This window comes from Pelodiscus sinensis, chromosome 26, assembly GCF_049634645.1.
Source record: "Pelodiscus sinensis isolate JC-2024 chromosome 26, ASM4963464v1, whole genome shotgun sequence".
Taxonomy (NCBI): Eukaryota; Metazoa; Chordata; order Testudines; family Trionychidae; genus Pelodiscus; species Pelodiscus sinensis.
The window spans coordinates 2,099,968-2,115,087 of record NC_134736.1 but is presented as its reverse complement, the minus strand read 5'-3'; the positions used below and the strand labels follow the sequence as shown (position 1 = coordinate 2,115,087).

At 58.9% G+C, this 15,120-nt stretch overlaps 1 protein-coding gene across 1 annotated transcript; it reads left to right on the top strand.

Annotated features, from left to right (window-relative positions):
- The first annotated feature begins 5,037 nt into the window (after window positions 1–5,037).
- LOC102449195 (uncharacterized) lies at window positions 5,038–15,119 on the top strand. Its single transcript, XM_075909261.1, is given in 8 exon segments — window positions 5,038–5,121; window positions 7,443–7,692; window positions 9,665–9,884; window positions 10,469–10,616; window positions 11,889–12,074; window positions 13,711–13,853; window positions 13,983–13,996; window positions 13,999–15,119. Coding segments are annotated over 8 exon segments (1,128 nt in total). The 3' UTR covers window positions 14,082–15,119.
- Window position 15,120: the final 1 nt, after the last annotated feature.

Genomic DNA, 15,120 nt, shown 5'->3' with positions numbered 1-15,120 from the left:
TCTCTGGCCACCCACCGTCCATCCACCCTCATCTACTCCTGGCTTTTTCTGCAGGGACACGGGGAAAGAGGAGACCCCCCCCTAGCTGACATAGAAGGGCACCCTGGCTAGCCACGCTGGCAGGGAGACCAGACCCAGCTCTCCTCTCGGCGCTCTCCCACAGGAGTTGAGATACAGGCCACTGTGGGCAATTGGCCTGTCCGGCAGCGTTACGAGGGCGCACCAGGGCAGCGGGCGATTCCTTCTGGGCTAACGGCACAAGCCCAGCTGTGGCAGGGGAGCCGCTGCCAGAGCCCAGGGTGCACCGCAGGCTGCGACCTTTTGGGGCCAATCAACCCTGATGCAGCCTGCGAGCAGCCAAGTGACTAACGGTGCGCAACTGAACGGCGCGCCCAGCTTTGGAAGTCAAGCTGCGCGCTGGCAGGGCCTGTGCCCAGACTGGCATCTCTCCCCCGCAGCATCTGAGACCAAACGGTGGCCTGTCCTGACCCCGGAACCGCACAACTGCTGCCTGGCTCCTTCGCATCACTTGCTAATTAAGTCCCACTAATGAGAAAAAGGGGATTCAAGAGCCAGCTACGCAACGCTCCTTCCTGCGCCCGCGCTCCATGAGGACTTATCACTAGTCACAGGATGTTTACAATAATTTTTTAATTTGTGCAATTATTAATCATTTTTCTATCTGCCTAATTTGCATAATAATTAGCCTGCTCACTGTTTGCCATGACTGTGAATGACAGTGTTTTAAATTAAATTAAGATTTTAATTTTTTTTAAAGCTAATCAAAGTCGCCTTGTGACGCCAAGACATGGCCACTGCCCTTCTAGAAGCACGAAGAAAGGGATCCGCTCTCGGCCTTATCCCGCAGGATCCCGGTGCGCTTTGCAAGCGCTCTGCAGCCAGCAGGGCTGAAATGCGGCCACTCTGGGGTGGGGGGTAGCAGCCCAGTTGCACACAAACCCCCTCGCACAAGGTGGGGACTGGATGTCCTCGCAGAGGCCTCCCAGGCATGACGCCGACACAGGAAACAGGAGGGATGTGGCAGGATTTCGGCCAAGCCCAGCCTGATGGGAGCTTCTGGACTGGCGTTGAGCATGAGCGGCTAGATGCTGAGCCGATGGGAATGCGCTAACCTTGTGACATGGGGGCGGGCGCTCTGCTCTGCGACCCGTGTCCCCACCTGGCTGCGCCGTGAGGTGAGAGTCCCACGGACTCGCCCACGTGGATTGGCCCAGACACCTCGGCCCAGCCTGAGCCGTTAACAAGGCTCTTCCCAGGGGGAAGAGAGAAAGGAAGGGAGCTGGAGACGGCACCTGGCTGGGGGCTGGGCAGAGGCAGGGCGCGGGGAAGCATGGAGGAAGCAGACTAACCAGTGTAGGGAGATTGAGGGGTCCGTAACCCCTTCCCCCAAGGGAAGTAGGGCTGTCGGCCCATCCTAAGCTGGGCTGTATCTCGGAGCAGCAGTAACCCCTCTCTGCTCTACTGGCCGGCGGAGACACGTCTTGCTGCTACGGGGCTGCAGGGTCGGGGGCTCCCCGATGCACCATCACACCTTGGCCACCAGCCCCGCTATCACGTGGGTGCACGTTTGTGAGCCATCGGGGCACAAGGAGGGGGGCGGCCTGCTGGGGAGAGGCAGTGGGGTGCCGGCACAGACGTACCGTACAGACCCTGTATCTCGTTCTGCTCTCTGGACTTGACCCAGCCCTATGGCCGTCAGCGGGGACAAGCCCAGGGCCACGAGAGGCCTGCGCACCCGCCCGGGTTACAAGGGAATCCTCAGGGAGCCCGAGGGGTCACCGTGTCCGTCCGCTCCAGCAAAAGCAGCAGGGCATCTCGGAGACGAGCCCAGTTATGAGGCAAGCGAGCAGCAGCCACGAAAGCTCCAGCCCCTAATAATCGGGTGCGTCTCCAGGGTGCCACAAACCGCCTCGCCGCTCTGTCAGGGAGTCTCACCACCCCCGTTGTCAGGGCAACATGCCCCCCCCAGCCCTGCAGGACCCTCCCCCAGAAACACTCCCGATCGCGGACAGCTGCTCGCCGGGCTGAGCAAGACACACGTGGCCGGCCCAAGCGTGAATCCCAAACCTGAGCAGGCCGGGCACATGTGAGCCCAGCTTCTCTCTTTCAGGCTCATTAGACTCTGGTTCCTCCGGCCCCGAGCACTGGCCCTGCATCCAGGTCTCCTCCAGCCATGCAAGGGGACCGGTCCCTGCACACTCTGCAGGGCACACCCTGCGCCACGGCTGGTGGTGTTGGACCCGCAGCCGGAGGGAGCTGGGGATGCAGCCCCTGGGAACAACGGACACAGACACGCGAGGCCCACAGCACAGACGCGCAGCAGGCGCAACACTACGACCGCACACGGCCCCGTGCACTCGGTAACATCGCCGGCAGCGGCAGGGATCTATTTCTGCACAGCCCGCTCTGACTTCCATCTGCTCTGCGGCCCAAGGCACCGCCCCCGACCAAGGGCTTCCGACACAAAATCCAGACCCAACATCCCAGGCGGGTCATGTGACAACAGACCTCTGCACCTGCAAATAAAGACACAGCCGGCCACGCTGACTTGCACAGGCCAACCCAGATGGCTTTCTGGCTTTTTCTCCCCTGATGTGGGCACCACACCCAAGGTGTTAGTGGGAGAATCAGGATGCACGAAGCTGACAGCAGGTGTGCAGGATAACACCGCTGCCTCGAGTCTGGCTCCAAACCTCCCTGAAACCCAGAGGTGATTGGATCTAGGACAGTGGTTCCCAAGCTTTTTGGCATCACTCCCCCTCTTTGATTTTTGGAAAACCCTCACGCCGCTTCCCCCCCCCCCCCCCAACAGCAAAACTTGTTTGAACAAAAGAGGAATTGATCAGGGCAGCAAAACTTGATGGGGGGCTGGGTTGCCTCGCACCCCCCCCCATAATTTCTTCATGCCCCCCAGGGGGCACCCCCCAGTTTGGGAACCCTGAATCTAGGAGACGAGTTTGGGACCCAGCTCCTGCTTCCGAATGGATGTGGAAGAGCTGGACTTTTTCCCTAGGGCAACACTGTTAAGGTACCGCAGAGTCAGCCGCTGCCAGCTCCAGTGAGGAAGAGGAGGCGAGAGCCTGAAATCTTCCCTCCAACGATCCCCAGGCCCCCAGCTGCATTAGCACTAATTAAGCACAAACATTAGCGGATCTGTTCACTGCCACCTGATTAATGACACTGTCAAGAGGGAATTTTTCACTCTCCGAAGGCAAATGACCTGTGATGTCAGCCACCTGGTAAATGCATTAGGAGAGCCAAAGCGTCCTGGGTGGGCAGAGACTCCCCACCCCTCCGGCTCTCGGCAGGAAGGGGGCTCGTACTCAGGCCGGAAGAGGGGTCACAAGGAGAAGTCAGAGCTGGGAGCCCCGCTCCCCCTCCCGGCTGTCACAGATGCGGGGACACTCCCAGCAGCCAAACCCGACCTGCCTGAGGACTGCTGGGTTCTTCTAGCCCTGATTTTGCCAGTGATTTCATAGAACCATGGGACACTGGGACCGGAAGGGACCTTGAGAGGTCAAGTCCAGCCCCCTGCCCTCACGGCAGGACCCAGCACCGTCTAGCCCATCCCTGACAGGTGCCTGTCCAACCTGCTCTGAAATCTCTCCAGGGAAGGAGATTCCACAACCCCTCGGGCAACTTATCCCAGTGTTTCACCACCCGGAAAGTGTTTCCTAATGTCCAGCCTAAATCTCCCTGGCTCCCCCACTCTGTGACCCGACCCAAACCCCGCCACAAGCACAGAGTTGGGGGAGAAAACGCCCCGATCCTCTCGGGGCAGCTCCCCTCATCCTGATCACGGGATCAGTGCTGGGGTGGCCACGTACGCCCCTTCGCGCCAGCCACGGCCACCACCTCCCTGCCTTAGGACCAGCGTCCACTCACCTGCTGAGGAACGGCAGCACCTCTCGCTCAGGGGGAGCGGGGCATGTCACTACGCCTGCCCCAGGGGCAACGCAGGTTGGGAAACAACTCAACCCTCACAGGCTCAGGCCCGAGCAGGCCGCTACTCCGTGCCTCAGTTTCCCCATCTTTAAATTGGAGACCACGCTGTGGGAGAGAGGGGAAGAAAGCCTGCCAACTCCGCTCAGTCCTCGCCATGGCCCCAGAAGCTGCATTTTCGTGACTGGTGTTTGGAAAAAGGCCCATGCTGCCGTGGGGCCCAGCCATCATGCACAGGGGAAGCGGTGACCCCATCCCCAGGCACTGCCTAGCAGGGACGCCCAGGGGCCTGGTTGCAGTGAGAGTTCCAGCCCCTGGCAGGCCCAGGGCACAGATAGCTGGTGTCACAGTGCCCCCTGGTGGCTGCCCACCACACTTCCACGGTTGAGGCACGGGGAGCGAAGGGCATCTGTGGGAACTGAACAGGGGGATGGGGCCTGGCCCCGGGCTAGGCGGGGTGGGTTGAGAAAGGCTTGGAAAGCCAAACAAGTCGGACAAAGGCTGGGGGAGTCTCACAAGGGTTGCCGTGTTCGTCTATGACTTTAAAGTCATCGCAGAGTCCCGTGACGCCGTAGGGCCTAACAAAAGTATATAGGACCATGAGTGGGTAAGACCCCTTCATCAGACAAGGCAAGACGGAGTCTCCCTCCCCCCCAAGACAGCCTGCAGTTAAGCGGAGGAAGCGGGTCTGGCTTTGGGCCGCTGGACGTGGGTGCTTCCAGCAGCACCGGGGAGAGGAAGGAGACACAGACCACGTTACAGTTTTGTGCAGGAGCAAGTGACAACAGCAAGGCCCTTCTCTTGACAGATGCTCCCCAACCAGCATTGCAGGGGAGGGGTGGGCAGCCCTGGACACCAAACATCCCTTTCACCTTCATGGGACTCACGCGACACCAGCTCCTGGGGCAACTTGGGGTGTTCTAAAGCCGTGGTTCTCAGCCGGGGGTATGTGCACCACTGTGGGGACGCAGAGCTCTTCCAGGGGGTCCATCAACTCATCGTGCCCTTTGCCTGGTTCTATAACAGGCTACGTAAAAACACTCGGTAAGCCAGTGCACACTAGAATTTCATACGATGAAATGGTTCTACTGCTCTGGCGACCGTGCTCTGAAGTGTCAGGACAATATTTCTACTCCAACTGATTGCATAGAACATATGGTAAAAAAGGAGGCTGTCCCCCATTTTTCAGTAACAGCAGGGCCATGACACGTTGGTATTTATATGCTTGATTCTGCAAGCACGTAGTTTTTAAGTAAGTAATTTGGCTATGACAAATCAGGAAAGATCTTGGAGTTATCATGGACAGTTCTCTGAAAACTTCCACGCAGTGTGCAGCGGCGGTCAAAAAGGCAAATAGGATGCTAAGAATTATTAAGAAATGGATAGAAAATAAGACCCAGAATATCTTACTGCCCTTGCATAAAACTATGGTACGCCCACATCTTGAATACTGTGTACAGATGTGGTCTCCTCACCTCAAAAAAGATATTTTGGCCTTGGAAAGGGTTCAGAAAAGGGCAACTAAAATGATTAGGGGTTTGGAACGGGTCCCATATGAGGAGAGGTTAAAGAGACTGGGACTTTTCAGTTTAGAAAAGAGGAGACTGAGGGGGGATATGATAGAGGTCTATAAAATCACGAGTGGTGTGGAGACGGTGAATAAAGAAAAGTTATTTATTAGTTCCCATAATAGAAGAACTAGAGGACACCAAATGAAGTTAATGGGTAGCAGGTTTAAAACTAATAAAAGAAAGTTCTTCTTCACACAGCATGTAGTCAACCTGTGGAACTCCTTGCCAGAGGAGGCTGTGAAGACTAGGACTATAATAGAGTTTAAAGAGAAGCTAGATAATTTCATGGAGGTTAGGTCCATAAAAGGCTATTAGCCAGGGGATAAAATGGTGTCCCTGGCCTCTGTTTGTCAGAGGCTGGAGAGAGATGGCAGGAGACAAATCGCTTGATCATTGTCTTCGGTCCACCCTCTCTGGGGCACCTGGTGCTGGCCACTGTGGGCAGACAGGATACTGGGCTAGATGGACCTTTGGTCTGACCCAGTACGGCCGTTCTTATGAGTAGGCGAGACCAATCAGACTCCTGAGAGGGGTACAGCCTTATAGACAGGAGGAGAGCCCCTGCGCCATTGCTTTTTGCTGTGAGTTTGGTAAACTTCTGGGGGGGGGGGGAGAAGAGGAGAGAGAGAGAGAGAGAGAGAGAGAACCGCTGTGCCGCTTGGCCAAGTCTCCAGCACTAGAAGGGAATTGTTTTCTGTTCTGGATGTTCTAGGCGCCAATCCAATGAAGAAGAACAGCAAATATTGTGAGACTCGTGATAAGATCTGAGAGTTGGCAACACTTTGTTATTACGTCCCAGCCCTAGGACACAGATTAGTTGGGGGCCTCGCTTAGAAATAACAACCACCCCCACCCCCCTCGCTCAGTCCTTGCTGCTCCCGGCTGTTGAGAAGTTTGACAATGTGAACCCCAAACCAAATAGCAATAACCTGTTATCCGTCATCCAGCCTCTCGGGGGCTGGGCCCCCGCTGATCTGTGAGCCCTTGGGGCTGGCTATGCTGCTAATGCCCGGCATCGGCAAGGGGCCTTCTAGGCTTGAAGAGACACAGGCCACTAGACTAGGACCAATCTGCTCCGGCTCCTGCACTGCGCTAGTCACCACGGTAGAGACTCCGTCAGCATCAGCTTTCCCCACAGGCGGAACGGGCTTGGGTAGCGCGCACACACACACACACAGCCCAGTTAATTAGTCTCCAATTACAGCGCCAGTTACACCCCTATTAACCAGTGGCAAAGCGACTCTTCTGCATCATTCCCTTGCCATCTGCCACCCGGACAGTTCGACTGGTTAATGGAACAAGGCTTGGAACAATTAACTGACTGACACTCAATTAACAGGCTGATTGGCCTCAGCTAATCCCAGGCCGGGAGCAGTCTGTGCACAGCAGCGCCGCCCGCCCGCCCGCCCGCCGAGCCGCTGTCCGGACCAGGCAGGCTGCCGCTGCGGGGCCAAAGAGCCGGTGTAGCGATGCCCGGCCCCGGGCAGCCCGCCGTGCACAGTCCAGAGCAGCGGCCGGCCGGAGTCCCCCGGGCCTGGCGGACGAGCTCTGGCTGGCACTAGGGGGCCAGTCCCGTCTGTCCGGGCCCGCTCCCCTCCTGCCCTTTGTGCGCAGACGGTCCCGCTCCCCGGGCGCGCACCGCCCCTAGGGGCCCCAGGCTGCGGGGGGTCTCGAGGTGCTACCAGAGCAGCAGCAGAACAAGAAGGACCCGCAGCCCGGCGGGGGGGGGGGGGTGCCGGTGCCGTGGCCAGCCGGGCAGTAGCCGGGCCAGCTGCGAGGGCGCGCGGCGCTGTGGTGCCGGGGAGCGCCTGGCCCCTTTCCCAGGGCTGCCAGCCGCCCAGCCTGCAGCCCCCGCTGCGCCACTCCTGTCCCCGTTACCGGCCCCTCTGGCCGCGAAGCCCCCGGTAGCCGGGCTTGCGGGGTCGCCAGGGCGCCATTGGCATTCAGGGCACCCCGGGCCGGGAGGCGGGAGCCAGGAGCCATGGCAACCTGCAACACGCGCTGCGCCCCGCTCAGCCCAAACCCAGCCCCTTTGCAGAGGCAGCCGCTCCGGGCCCAGGCTGCCGGCGGGCCTCGCCCGTCTCCAGGGCCGGACCCTGCATCCCCGGGCCGGTCCCTGCGCCTGGCGGACCCTCCAAGCCCGAGAGATGGAGGCCAGGCAGGTTGCTAGTCTCTGAGCTCCGCGACTGTGGGTGAGCGAGCGCCCGGACGGGCGGGCGGGCGGGCAGACAGACAGACAGACGGGCGGACAGACGGACGGGCGGGCGGGCAGACAGACGGACGGGCGGGCAGACAGACGGGCAGACACAGGCCCTTTATTTGCGTAAGGCCGCTAGAGCAGCGATTCGTTCCCCTCCCCGCACGGCCCACGCCAGCCCCGCGCTGAGGCAGAGCCCAGCGGCCCCGCCAGGAGCAGACGGGCCGGCCCAGCCCTGCTGTTTTGCAGGAGGGGTCTCCGTGCCCGCAGGAGCCTTTCCAAAGCCGGTCCCTGCACTGCCCCCTCTTCCCGCCCGGGGAGCCCCGCGCCGGCCCCACAGGGCCTCAGGCAGCGCTGGGCACCAGGCCCTCCCCCAGGGCTTCAGCCCAGCACAATCCTCCGCCCCCTCGGAGCAGCGCCAGCCCCGTTCGCTCCCCTGGGCTGGGAAGCGCCACGCAGCGAGAGTTCACCGAGAGACACACCCCGGAGCGCAGCTCCCGTCTATGGGGAGAGAGAGGGGCCCCCTTTCCAGCCCCTCCCCCAGCGCTGCAAGCCACGGCTGCCGGGCTCATTGCCCACGCCCTGGGACCACTGCCCCCCATCAGTGCACAACCCCCCCTCCTGGGCGGGTCGCCTGGCTTTCCCTCCCCAGCCCTGCCAGGGGCTCGCCGCCGCTAGCGCTCGTGCCTACCTTCTGCCTGACGAGTGGGGGCAGCTCCAGGCCCGTCTCCCCCCTCTCCGGGATCTGCCTTTGCCACCCTGCCGGAGCATTCCCCAGGCTGTGTGTAGCCAGCTCCCAGCTGGCCCCGGGGCCAGCCATTAGCATTGCTCCATATTGCCCACAGCTGCCAGGTCCAAGCCCAGCTCCCCTTAAAGGGCCAGCCCGCCTGGGCCAGGCCCTTTGGCTCCAGCCCCAGCCGGGCCCAAGTGATACAGTCTAAGGAGGAGGTTCTCAGCACCCAGCTGTGCCCACATGGCATCCTCAGGGCCATGCAGGTGGCATTGGATGCCGCCCACGGGTCTCAGGCTACAACTGCGCTGCAAGCGGCAGCGAGGCTATGGCCCGGGGCCGGTGGGGGGAAAACAGCCGGGGGCTGTGGCAGTTCGTGCTCTGACGCTCGGCCCGCTTCCCGGGGGCATCCCCGCGTTATTCCTAGCGCCGCAGCACAGCCCCTGGGCCCTGAGAGTCACTGCCGGGACATTTTTCAGCCGCCTGGCTCAGTCCTGGCTCACGCTGGGTCCGGGACCCACCCCTGCTGCAGCTCTGCATGGAAAGTGTATTAGGAGCCAGGCGGCCGGCCCAGCTCAGTCCCGGCTCGCGCCCGGTCCAGGCACTCAGACGCCCTCTAGACAGGGGCTGCTGCTGCCTCTTTCTCTGAAGCAGCAGCACAAGGCGACAGGCAGCCGGTCTGGGAGGGGAGCTGGCTTTTAAACGGGCCCCCCCATGGACCAGCTCCCACCTGGCACCCCACGCTGCTGCCTCTGATACCTGGCTGCTGGCCCTGCCTCTGGGGTCTGTAGAACAGTCGACTAACTCAACACTTCCTGAGGTTACTTGACTATTCAACTGACTGATATGTCACCTCCCTACCCAGCCCTGCCTCAGGAGCCGGGCCAGGGGTTCGATACCCTGCAGGAAGCACAGGGCCGAGCTCTCTAGGTTCCTGCCACACCTGGGGAGGACTTTGCCATTTTCTAGCCTGAGTTTCCTGCCTAGTTTGAAAGCGGCTGTGAGCTCTCACATCTTACTAACTTGGCCTCAGACAGGGGCTGCTCTTGCTTTCTGCAGCCCCTCTCTCTAGGGCTGGCAAGCTGGCCAGACCTTGCTGGAGCATAAGCTGCAGTTCCTGCTCCTGTCGAGAGGGGTAGCGCCTCCAAAGAGCAACCCCCACCCCTACGACATGGGACAGAGCATTGCTTTCTGCTCCACTAGGCGGCCGTGACCTGATGACAACCCAGCAGAGCACCCACCAGAGCTTAGGGAAGCGGGCGGCCCAGTCGCGCCCGATGGGATTAGTGCCGGCAGGCACACGCGCCCCGGTGGAATACGTGACCAAGTACCAGAGCGATTTCCCAGCACGCAGCTCATTACCTGCCCGGAGTCAGCCTGCCCAGCCGCCGCTGGACAACCTGGCGATCAACCGGGGCTTCAGGTGAGTGCAGCCACCAGGTAACCCGGACAGGGCATGCACTGGGGAACACCAGGCGGGGCGAGGAGGGTGTCTCAGCGTCACGGCAAGGGGGCTGTTGTTCCCTGGGTGGCAGAGCCTTTACCAGAGACCTAGCACAAGGGCCTGCCCCTCCCTGCAACCTGGATTTCAATCTGAACAGCTGTTGCTGAAGAAGGGGAAGGAAACAGGATTTTGTTCCTGTAAATTACATTGCCAAGGCTGCAGCCAGCCCCAGCCACAAGCTTGGGGGAGGGGGAAGGGGGGGGAGGGAACGGGATTTCGTTCCTGGGCTTTGAGATGCTCTAGTGAACAGTGAGTCAGACACTATCTCCTGGGTATTCACACACACTCTTACCAAATGCATCAGGTCAGTGCTGGCTCCCTTTTACAGATGGGGAAACCGAGGCATGGCACAATGAAGTGACTTGCCTGAGGTTGCCCAGTGAGTCCTTGGCACGGCTGCGAATAGAATGCAGGAGCTGCTGCAGTAATGGCCGGGGGCGCAAAGCCCAAAGAAACACCTGGGTCCCCTCCTTCCTGCTGACGTCTGTCCCTCTTCCACCCAGCACCGATTTTCAGACCGTGCAGAGGCAGAGCTACCGAGGCTGGGACCCCCGCAGGTACCCTCGGGCCAGCCCCAGCAAGCCGAGAGAGGAGCTGGCAGGCCTGCGGAAAGAGGGGGATGGAAAATTCAGCGGCGACACGGTGACCAAGGTAATGGGCAGGCCAGGAGGCCGGAGTTAAGGGAGAGCAAGGGCCTCTATAAGCAAAGTCAATTTCACTGATTGAAGCAGGCAGACTCTCACTGGCACAGAGGGAATAGATCCGGGGGTCAGTGCACGAGGCCTGCGTCAGGGTGCCTGCTGTAATTCCCAGCCCTGCCACGGACTTGTTTTGTGACCTGGGGAGAGTTTCTTCCCCTTGTCTGGAGAAGGGGAGCAGCAACATTCCTTTGCCACAGCCGCTGCCAGGCTTTGGAAATCTCCATAATGGGCCGGTGTTTGTAAAGGGGGTTGGCCATGCAGCGCCCAGTGCTGCATCGGCTTGGCGCTGAGCAGACGAGCCAGGCCAGAAGCGCAGGAGATGTAGAGATTGCATTTATTCAATAGCAGGGACACTGAGCCAGCATGCAGGGGGAGGTGGGGCCAATATCTGGGCACCGTTGGCTCTTGTGCTGGGGTACAGCATGGACAGAGAATCCCCTCTTGCAGCAATCCTGCTGGCAGAAAAAAAGGGAGGTTGAAGCTGGAGGGAAGGGAACCCCGCCTGAACCCCTCAGCCGTGGGAATCCTGTCCTGTCCCTGCATGGCAGAAATGGGCTGGCTCCCTCTTCTCCCGGGCTATGTCTACACTCGTGGCTTCTTGCGCAAGTAATATGCAAATGAAGCTCAGCGTGGAATATTGCTGAGCCTCATTTGCATACCTAATGAGCCACCATTTTTTTCAGAAGAGGCTCTAGCGCAAGGAGGAGCATCTACACTGCCCCTTCTTGTGCAAGAAACACCCTCTTGTGCAATGTCGTTACACCTATTACTTGAGAGGAAGAACGGCGTTGCACAAGAGGGGTTTTCTTGCACAAGAAGGGGCAGTGTAGACGCTCCTTGCGCAAGAGCCTCTTCTGAAAAAATGGTGGCTCATTAGGTATGCAAATGAGGCTCAGCGATATTCCATGCTTAGCCTCATTTGCATATTACTCGCGCAAGAAGCCGCGAGTGTAGACACAGCCCCAGGGTCCCAGTGACGCCCTCAAACACCACAGGCGTAAATCTTACACGGGCCATTCGGCCCCCCACTCAGCAAGTGGCATTTCCTGCCGCCTCGTTCTCTGAGCGCCAGAACAGACGTGTCCGACAGAGAACGCTGCCGTGTCCTCGCTGGGCGCCCCGAGGCGCAACGCTTCTGAAAATCTCCTCCGGGCCATCTGCAGGTGCGAAGTGCTGTCGAGAGTCGGTGGTGTTATTCTGACCCCCTCGCGTCTCTTTCCAGCTCTCTTTCCCGCCTCTGCCCTTGCCCCAGCCTCTGGAGACCACCCAGCGCCCCCGCACAGTGCTGAGATCCCTCCCTGCAAAGTTTGACGATTCCACGGCCCACAAGTTCTTCTTCAGGGACTGGGGAGTCCAGCCCCGAATCCGGCAAGGCGACCTCCACGATGGAGTCTACAGCCGGCCGCTGGTAATACGATGGGAGCAGACACCCCCCCCCCCCCCCCGACAGGCACAGTCCCTGCCCTGCACAGTTTATTATCTGAATAGATGCGGGGGGAGCAGGGGATTCGAGACAAAGGCAGAGCTGGCAGGGAGGCAGCTGCCGAATAGCACCTTTAGAAACCAGCAGCACGGCCCCACCAGGCGGGGAAGCGAGGGCGCCGATACCTGAGGCAGGGGGAAAGGGTGGGCAGGGAATGAGGGAGGGGAGCACGAGTGTGGAGTACACATGCAGTCAGCAGCGGGAGGGGAGCTGTCCTGCTACGTGGGCTGGGGCGAGGGTGGCAGAGGGCCCTGGAGCTGGGTACCGGCTGGGACAGGACCGGGCGGAGGAAGGCAGCTCTCACCCCGTCCTGTCAGGGACACTTGCTGCCTGATGGCCCAGATCCCCTAGTGAGCAGCTGTCAGGGGCATCCAGAGTCAGAGATGGCAGAGCCCAAACCAGCTCCCTCCAAGGGTCCCTCTCCTGTCTATCTCGCTGCAGATGTTTCCCATGCACGTGGAATACGTCTTTGATGGGCCCCCAGGCTCGTATGAGTGTGCCCCCCTGTAGAAGCACAAACCTGGCTGTGGGCTCTCTGCGAATCAGCTGGGCGGCACTTGAATCTCTCCTGCATGGACACACAAGTGCCCGGCTTACAGGGAGCACTGAGCACAGCTCTCCATCCCAGTGGCTGTGTGCTCCATAGACCACTAGTGCTCTGAGACCATCTTGCAGGCGGGCCGCAGGGTCAGGGCTCACCTCCCCTGCAGCGGGAACCCTGCACTGGTGCTTCAGCCCTGCCCCCCATCCCCCCCAGAGTGCCAATGCCAGCTTTCCACGGGGGGTATGGGGGGGGGGGGGTGAGCCCTGCGGGAAGGAAGCAGCTCCACATGCTGCAGCACTGTCTCCCCCCCCGCCCCCCCAGGGAACAACAGAGCAGGAAACGGAGGCTTTCCCCGCTGCTTCCATTGGCCAGAATCACTGCCAATGGGAGCAGGAGGGGGCGGTACCTGGGACCTGCAGGAGGCACAGAGCTAGGTAAGCACCTGCTATCCTTCGCATGCCCAGACCCCACACCCCCAGCCCCCCCCCCCCAGCCCACTCTTCCCGGCCAGACCCCTCTACGCTACCCACTCCTGCACCTGTTTTCTCATCAGCTGGTTGGCTGGTGGTCCGTGGAGAGGTCTGCCTTGTGCAAGGCGAAGAGAAGGGGGGGCCAAAAACGTTGAGAACCACTGGTCCAGCCCTTGCACAGCATGCGAGTCAGCCCTGCTGTATATTTACAAGTGTCTGTTCTTTGACACTGGCAGTGATGGAGCATCTACAGCTGGCCCTAGCAACAGGGAAACCCACCGATTCCTTGCTATCACGTTGGAATATTTACTAAAAACAATTGCCTCTTGGTCCCCGTGTCTCTCTTTCAAATGTAATTACCTCCGCTCTGAATTCAGCCTGGAAAGGGAGCAGGCGGATTGCTAGTAGCTCAAGCCAGCCACTGGTTCATGTTTACTAGAGGCTTGGCAGGGCAGGGGGCATTTGATGCCATCTCCCCACACCTTGCCGTGTAAAACACTGGAAAAGGTGGGAGGGCTGAACTGTGTGCAACTGTTTGGATTTGTAGGCCAAGTGTGAAAGCCAAACCACCACACACAGCACGTTCCGGCCCCAGAGAGCAGAGAAGGTGAAGAACTACAAACCAGAGCCGAACCCCATCCAAGCGCAGGGAGAGCAGGATTTCTCCACCGTCCACAGGGAGTCCTACAGGTACAGCTTCTTGCAGTGACTGAACCCAGACAGGCCACGGCGACACTCCGAGTGCTGCAGTGAAACACCAGCTCTGACTGCAGCAGGCAGCCATCCCCGTAACTGGATTCTCAACCCTCTCTCTTGCAGGCCAGTCCCGCTCCCCCCTGTCGTTTGCAAATGTACTTGATCCAGCAACAGCAGCAAGGAAGAGAAACGGCGAATTCTCTCGTGCCCATCAAAGCCTGATGTGCGGTGTGGATCCAGGTCCTTCACCACAAAGCCAATGGGCTAGACAATCTGATGGACTGGTGTTGGTGCATCTTCAGAACATGAAAATGGCATAATCTAAAATCTGAGCGAGCGTGTCTGCACTGCAGAGGTGATTGCCACACACACGAACACCTGCGGTCACGGTCATCTAGCTAGCATGGCTAACAACAACAACGCTGCAGCTGCACAGCACAGGTATACTAGTAGGAATGAAGGGTTCTAGCGGCTCGTATGCCCTCCACGTCTTCGCTGCCTTTTAGCCAAGCTAGCGAGACTAAAGCTGGTGCAAGGAAGTGCTCTCCGATCAGAGCAGAGACAGCTACCCTTGACATAGCTGTTGTGCATGGATGTGGTATTTGTGTAACACACAACCAAACAAATGTAACAGCTGTTGAAATGATACAATAATGGTAACTAAGTTTCATTGTACTTCCTGTTTAAGTATTCTGTAGAAATCTTACATAATATCTTCTAGTATTTTAACACGACCTTTGCGTTGTATTTTAAAGATAATCGACTGCTTGCACTCAGTGTTAGCACTTCAGTGGTCTGATTGGATGGATATGCACTCCTCAGAAAAAGGAAAAGTTGGGAACACAACTTTTCTCTCTATGCGAACAACCCCAACCAGCCACTTTCTAGCAAGGCTGGAGTAACAGAGGAGCTGGAGTAACAAGGCTGACTTATCAGAGAAACTAGCTGTCAAAAACACAAAGTATGTTCACATACATGTATCAAGAGGGGGAAAATCTACAACTTACATTGACTTCAAAATCCTAGAGTTAATGTTTTTTATCCTCATCAACTCAAACATAATGGTCCCTGCAATGAAAGACTAAGATCGTGTCTCCCCCTTGCATATGCTTATGCTAATGTGTATTTGTGTGGGGGCTGGGGTTCACTGGAAACTGAAATCAGTACAGTGACTTGTGTCAGGGCTGTGGGCCCCTCGCCTCTCCCCCAACAGCCGTACCGGTGCCAGCGTAATCCCTGGTCTAGGTTTAACGGTATTTAA